A 7,945-nucleotide genomic window follows, 5' to 3' on the forward strand; every position below is an offset into this window, starting at 1 on the left:
TGAATATACTTGCAATTTGAAAACATGGCATTTCCCTAAGAAACAAAAAACTTTTGTAAATAATCAAAAACATAAAAAATGTTAAAACATCTGAGGCATTGAAAGTTATCTGGTATTATTCTTCCAAATTTAATTAAAAAGTTCTATTATAATCAAATGATACAATTATTATAAATCATATAACGGAACAAGAAAAGACACTGAAAAGAGAATATTTTTAGTAATTTTAACATTTAAAGCTGATCTAAACATTTACGTACATCTATATATTGCTGTCATCAAGGCAAAAGATTCAATCTCAAAATTAGTGTCTGAGGAAACTAAAAAGTTTTCTTTTGGCTAACCTTAGATTTTGAGATTGACCTTGTTTTCGTGTAGATGGGACCCCGTCACTATTGATCTATTAATCATTACTTGATTCAATAAAGATTTGTTTCAAATTTTCAATTCAATACAGCACTTGTTTTTCATAGCAATTTAGACCTCAATTCAGATATTGTTAACTTGTCTTCATTTAAAAGACCTTCTATGTGATGTATTAAAATTTTCATAATTTTAGACAGGTTAAGTTCTAAGGTATATACTGATACTGATATCTTATACAGTTCAATGGAAATGAAGAAGTAATTCGATATTTGTAAATTCATATCTTAAAGCCATCGTGAATGGCAACTACACCAAAAGTCAAATTTTCATACATAACATTAGTAAACCCTGCATTGTAAATCATATCAGAAAAATGTTCTTGAGATGGAAATTGTCTAATACTTTCAACAAGGTATTGGTATGAATTCCAGTCTTGTGCTATAACTTGACCGAGAACTGGGATAACTTGAAATGAGTATGAATCATAAAGAGTTTTCAAGACTGGATTTTCAACGTGAGAGAATTCTAAGCATGCAAATCGTCCACCAAATTTCAATACACGATAAGCTTCATCTAATACTTTGTCAATATGTGTTGTATTCCTGATACCAAAAGCAATTGTGTACAAATCAATTGATTCATCTTCAAAAGGTAAGTCTTCAGCATTGGCCTGAACCCATTGAAACTTCTCTTGTATGCCCAATTTTGTAGCTCGACGCTTGCCAACATCCAACATATTTTTGTTAATATCACTTACTATGATTTCAGTGCCCGACTCGGTGTTGGATTTGGAAGTATGAGCAAGATTGTCCAACATTTTAAATGCAATGTCTCCAGTCCCACCAGCCATATCCAATATTTTCATTCCAGGTTTGAGTTGTAATGAATTTACAAAATGATTTTTCCATAGGCGATGAGTGCCAGCACTCATGAAATCATTCATCAAATCATAAGAATCTGCTACGTTTTCAAAAACTCCATAAACTTTATCAACTTTTTCCTCCTCCTTAACTTGCTCATAGCCAAAATGTGTGTATTGTTCGTTTACACTTTGTCCCCGGCTGTTAGAATCATGGCTCATATTTCTTGTTGAGTGATTCCAGAGATATCTTTGTTGAAAGCCATTATTAAAACCAGACTGTGGGTTTAATGCACTATTTTTATTTATGGATAAGCATCGTTTTGATGCTCTCCTCAATGAACTAAATTTGCATAGTTGAAGTAAATTTGTATATTTCATTCTACAAGTAAAAATTAGAAAATGGAAAACTCAAATTCCTCTCTTTTTGTTCATGGTTTGCCTATCAGTATGAAAAAAAGTTTCACGCATCTCCCAGCCTATATCAAGAAATTTACATTAGTCTCCCACCCTTTTAATTTGCAGAAAATAATTGTGGTTTTGGAAAAGAGGAACACGGGTGCAAACGGGAGAAGACATAACTTGACCCCCTATATGGACCACCTCAAAAAATAGGAATTGCATCACGGCACCAAAAGGTCGAATTGTAGCATGGTTACCACATGGGATGGGATTCTGTTTTGTTTTTTTTGCCGCTATTGACGATATATCAAACATAGTTTCAAACTGTGCCTTTAATTTAATTGGCTGTAAAAAAGCACAGAAGATATTCTTATAACCGTAAAATGCCGTTCACGCGTTCGCTACGGTGGAGTGCATGATGTAACTTGCGCTGCAACAAACTTGCCTTCTGTTGACTAATAATACTGGGCGTTTTTGGCGTTACCACCCTCGAAGCAGCAGACACCTTTATCATTCTACAACACCGTCAACCATTTTCAGTAAGTTAACAATAGATCTAAAAGGGCTCCCTCGTCATAAAAGATAATTTGCTTTGGTATCCGGCTTTAGGAAGAAGTAATGTTTTCGGTTGTTTTTGATGGAAAATGGTGGTTGGCAAACAACATCATACTCTTATTTTCCCCCTATTTTCTACTTTCTTATCTTCTATCCTGATTTTCTGTCTTTCTCAAGTGTTTCTAACTATTTTCTAAGTATTTTTTAAAAATTTACCCGTACTGGTGAAACAGGTCTCCGACCCCGTGCTCGAACCACCAAATGCAAGCAACCTTGGTTTACAAACCCAATGCCTAACCTACTTATATAGCGTGTAATTTATAGACCTTAATTAAGAAAGCTCCCAACCCTACCGGTGCCCCTACAAGGATCCCTACGGGATCCTAAGTTAAGAGTCATTTTTTCTAAGAGTCTTCAGGGTGTGATACCTCACCCTCTTAGATTTTGATGAAATTTGGACCAAATGATCCATCACACAAGAAAATAAGACCCTGAAAATTTCACCTTGATATCTCAAGTAGTTTTGAAGATACATCATCTCAAAGGTGGGCTACTAAGTGAAAATTGACCCCTAAAAATCATATTCTGGTTTTTATGTTATTAGATGCTCCAAAATTTTCCCCGAAAATCTCTAGCACCTCCTGTAGAGGGCTTCAAACTTTCCGTAATCTGGGTTTGGAAGCACTAGCTGTCTGCTGATGGTCCTTGTGACTTTTTTGAAGCAAACTTTTGACCTGGAGTGGTTTACTGGTGGGTTTTGGCCACAAAAATAAAATTTTCAGGATTTCTTTTTTTGTGTAACCGTCAAAAATGGCCGAAAAAATTGCTATTTTGGCAGATCTGGAGCAAAATTCAAGATGGCGTATCTTTTTAAGGCAACAACAAATTTTTTTGAAACTTTCAGTAAGGCTTCCTTAGTAGGTCTAGTTTATAACCTCAAAAAATTTCAGTGGGGGTTTGAAGTCTCTTAAAGATAATGATCGATTGAAAATTTCCTTAACTTCGTTGTTTTCTCCCTCTTAAAATGCTAAATCAGGCCCACTTAAGGGCTCTAAAGGTTAATTTTTGTCAAAATATTGGTTGATCTTCTCTAGCCAACTAATCATTGGCATTAGGGGAACAACTGAAAAAGATTTCAGGTCATTTCCATCAACAGGTGACATTTTATGGCAGTTTCTTTATTTTTAAGTACAGAATATGTAAAAAAATGAGACTGGCATCTGGTCTTTCCTACCATTCCAGGGCCTATAGTCCAGTAGAATTTAGGGTCAACCTAGAAAAAATTATTATAAAAGCTTTCTATATACGGTTGGAAAGATAATTTTAACAGCTTTCAAATGAGGCGTAGAGTCAATTTTTTTGTCATGGGGAAAAAAAGCTGTGGACCAAAGAGTGAAAGGGTGTTTTCTAAGCAAAAAGCAGTGACCCATTAAAAATGTCAATTTTAAAAGTTTTTAAACAGCTAATTTTGATGGTTCCATCTGATAGAGCTGGAAGAGTAGATGTCCAAAATGGGGTCATTTGTAAAATTTGGTCAACCACACCCTGAGAAAATAGCCATAATGGCTGAAAAATTGTCATTTTTAATGCTGACGTCAACACTTTAAAAAATAATTTCAGCACTCAAAACCACTTTCAACGGATGCGTCTCGAAGAGTACTATCGCATAGAGGTATAGTTAGTTGAGGTACCATGGCGAGATCTTGAGATATCTGCATTTCAAATTTTGCTGATTCAGCATATTTGAGCGATTTTGATGGTTTTTTGCTGAGTCATCAAAATTTGAAATGCAAATATCTCAAGATCTCGCCATGGTACCTCAACAAACTATACCTCTATTCGATAGTACTAGATTTAGTATATATTTTATGTTCTGGTTTACAGCCTGGTCTCCCTAGAGCGTTTTGCATTCTCCATTTGAGAATGCAGTCCGCTTGCTTGCGCTCACTTCGCTTAAAGCCGTAAGGGCCAATCTACACGGCGTGGAGCATTTCTAAAGCAAAAATAGGATAGTCCTCCAGTTACTAGTGAAGATAGGGATTTCTGTTACATGAAAACATGAAAAAGAAGAAAACAGAGGCAAGTTCATTTTCCAAGAAAACATGGTTGATTGATGATAATGCATGCAAACTTTTTTATGAACTTTGGTGTAATCTTTGGATGTTTTAATTAGTTTTAGATCTTGTAAGACTGCTTTTTATTAATTTCTGTTTTGCGGCCCTGGGTTGGCTAGGAAACCTGATAACAAATTGTGTATTTTCTGGCTCAGTACGCTGAAGCTCTAAAGACCTGGGCGAAAATATACAATCTGAAAAATATGGTCGCGCGCCTGTACGCGGACCGCATTGAATTTTATTTAAGAGGAACAGGTCCGAGTGCAATGTCGACAGGGAAGGGTGTCATGGCCGACAACTTTTGGGTCGGGAGATATGTCAAGTTCTCTCAAAGCAAATTCAGAACTTTTTTTGGAAAAGAAGCATGCAAAACATTATTGTATTTCACAAACAAGGTTCTTTAATGGATGAATATGCTCAAAAAAGAATCTTTTCTGCTTTAAACTGATCACACAAGAGAAAACAAAGTATAACAACATCATACACAAATATCACTTGAAAAGAGAGAAAAATCACAAACAAACATCTTTATGTTATCAGTAGAAGAAAACTGAAGCTATAGAAAATGAATACAAACCATTACTGAATACTTTTATGAAGTTTATAAAGTATAAAGACCAGAAAACTTGAGTTTTAAAACAATAACAAACATCCATTTTTACCTTCCGCCTCGAATTTGAAACCTTTCCACTCGCAAAGCATTGTGAGACAGAATTGTAATTCCTATCTATAAAACGCACTTTTCATGAAGCGCCATTTTAATTTTTAAGTTTTCAGCACTAGACAAAAAGTTGACTCAAATTTTCTGTAGAGATAGGGCCATTTTCCTCAGATGTTAGTTTTTAGCGATCTTTAGAGCTTCAGCGTGTCACGTTAAGAAAACTCCACAACTGCTATCAGGTTAGGATATCCAGACTAGGAGTGCGAATGCCCCTAAGAAGGACTTCTGCCTTATATTGTGACTCTCGAGCTCCAACCCTAACCCTAACTGATAATAACCGAACCCAGTCTAGGTCCGCGGATTGAAAAATTTCACTTGCATCTTGGAGTATGATATCGTTTGCCAACCAAAATGTTAAGAAACTTAAGTTTACAAGTGTCATTTAGTTTTTACTGGCTGATAGATGGTTTCCCTAACTGATATTTTTGTAACAGACACTTAAGCAACACTTAATCAATATATCATTGCAATCGATACTAAATCGATAGCTAATCAACAGTGTAGACCTGAAGCCATTCCGAAATTAACCAATCGGGTTAGGTATCGGAATTCCTATGGGAGTTCTTTTCCGAGATTTATAAAACAGCTAAGTCAACAAAAAAACTTTTCCCGGGGGTTTGAGGAATAAACAGAACTGTTATCATTCGTTTTTTATTTAACCGTATATTTAAATTTGCGCTCAAAAATACTTTAATAAATAAGTTAATAATATTCAAATATACTATTTGTATCTCTCAGAAAATAAACACTTACAGAACGATATAGTTTATCATTTAGAATACCCCCGTGTTTGGACCATTCTATCGTGGGTGCAAATTAGGGCGGAAACTAAGTAGCACCCTCAGTGCAAGATTTCCGCCTCATTTTTATTCGCCCGCACGAAAACGAGCTAGTCATTTTTTTCTCGCGCGCTCAAGGGGAAAAGGAAAGTGATCGATATTCTTTGAAGAAAAAATGTCAGAAACAAACCCGAAGACCAAAAGATGTATTTTGTTGTTGAGAATCGATCCGGTGAAGATGAAAAAATTTCTGCTATGCGTTTTTTTCGGAACGCTGAAAAACTCTAATTTCGATCTTCCTTAAGGTAAAGAGGTTGTGAGATTTGGGCTAGCAAGGCAAAAATCGCTAAACAACTGGTAAAATCGTAATCCTCAAAAATCAAAGTTCCAGCCTCACTGAGCATAGGGTACAAAGTCCAAACATGCGTTTCCCGTAATTTTTGTGTGAAGAGTTAGGTCTACACTGATCAATACTTTAATCGATATATTTTGTAATCGATACAGTTTAATTGATAATTATTGATATTAATTGATGGATAATTGATAGATAATCAATTCTCACAGTTTTTTAGACCTTGATTATCTATCGATTACCGATTGTAATCGATATTTAATCAATCAATTATTTATCGATTACTTATCGATTGTGATCGATAATTGATTTTATCGATTACGACCCCCTGGATCAATCCTTTTACCTAAGTACCGTACCAAATCAAATGAATGACCTATCTGGTCATTAAAATACAAACTTAAATGAAAACAAAAATGGTACAGTAGAGTAGAGCTGCGAGCAGAGCTGCGTAGTTCATTTGTTTTGAAATTTTGCTGCTTTGAGTGGTCAGTCATTTGATGGCTATGCAAGTTACCCGACTTCACGGTAATTCATAGAAATAAAATTGTGATGGAATATTGATTATTATTGGATTTTTTATACTAATATAGTACAGGCGGTAACGAAGCTCCCTTCAAAGACACATAGAAGATAGACGTCCAATCGTTTATATGTTTATGATGGGGTACACACAGTTTATTATCTACCGTGAGATCGGGTAACTTGCATCAGTGGAGGCTAACATGCATAGCCCTCAAATGAATGCTGGTCATTAAAATACAAATTTAAATCAAAACAAAAAATGGTGAATGGTAGAGTAGAGCTGTGAGTGGAGCTGCTTAGTTGATTTGTTTTGAAATTTTGCTGCTTTGTGGATTGATCAGTCATTTGATGGCTATGCAAGTTAGCCTTCACTGATGCAAGTTAGCCTCCACTGATGCAAGTTACCCAATCTCACGGTACTACTCTCCAAAACCATTACACTTTTTTCTGGGTCCACCCGGTATTTGAATGCAATCAATCACAATAGAGTTTTACCAAAGAATCGGCTGTTCAATTGAGATATGATTGTGTTCCACAATAGAATCGCAATTTTTAGATCACATTGATTCGATTAAATTTGAGTGGTTCGTTTGCGATTTTTTGTTCAAACTTGTTTGTTTTTGATTGATGACCTTCTTTCTGGCTAAGGGTCGGCTACGATGGTTTGGTCTGCACATACCCTTCATCTGCGAACCCTGCTACCAACCTATTTTCTAGATTAAAAATACTCATTCAAGCCCAAAGATAGAAAATTTATTAGCATAAAAAAAGAAAGATTCTTACAACAGCCAGAAGTTTTCATCTTTTTGGTCGCCATGTTGTTTTCATGTCCAGCCGCATGGAAAGTGCGAAAGGTCATCACGCTTTGTAAGCATGTCACGAAATAGGGCGGCGTCGAGACGCCCGAGGGTGGTAGGTCAAGGGAACCCGCGAGCGATTTTCACACACACAAATGCCAGATTAAAAGTAAAATCCATCGCCAGATTTTGAAAAATATGTTGCGCGAAGACATGATCATCCATTCTGCTCATACCTTCGGTCCAAAGGGATAAGGCGAATGTGACGATCTGACCTCTGCTTTATATTTGCCAATCCAGTGCGCTCAAAATCTAATTTAAAGCCCAAAAGTCAGAAGCAGCCACCGACCTAAAATTTGCAAATATCTGTTCTGATTTGCCAGCTGGAAGGATTTCCACGAAATTAAGAACAGTTCCTCGTTTTCCAGGGGAGAAATTTTACTTCAGAACAGTTATATTTTTCCAGCTAGGAGGT

General features: G+C 35.9%; 1 protein-coding gene across 1 annotated transcript; it reads right to left on the reverse strand.

The window, feature by feature from the left end:
- Window positions 1–98: 98 nt before the first annotated feature.
- On the reverse strand, window positions 99–1,642 carry LOC136809767 (uncharacterized). The gene has a single exon (XM_067066321.1). The coding sequence runs from the start codon at window positions 1,604–1,606 to the stop codon at window positions 644–646; it is 963 nt and encodes a 320-aa protein (XP_066922422.1). The 5' UTR covers window positions 1,607–1,642; the 3' UTR covers window positions 99–643.
- Window positions 1,643–7,945: the final 6,303 nt, after the last annotated feature.

This window comes from Clytia hemisphaerica, unplaced genomic scaffold (genome assembly GCF_902728285.1).
Source record: "Clytia hemisphaerica strain Z4C2 unplaced genomic scaffold, Clytia hemisphaerica genome assembly, whole genome shotgun sequence".
In the NCBI taxonomy this organism is placed as follows: Eukaryota; Metazoa; Cnidaria; class Hydrozoa; order Leptothecata; family Clytiidae; genus Clytia; species Clytia hemisphaerica.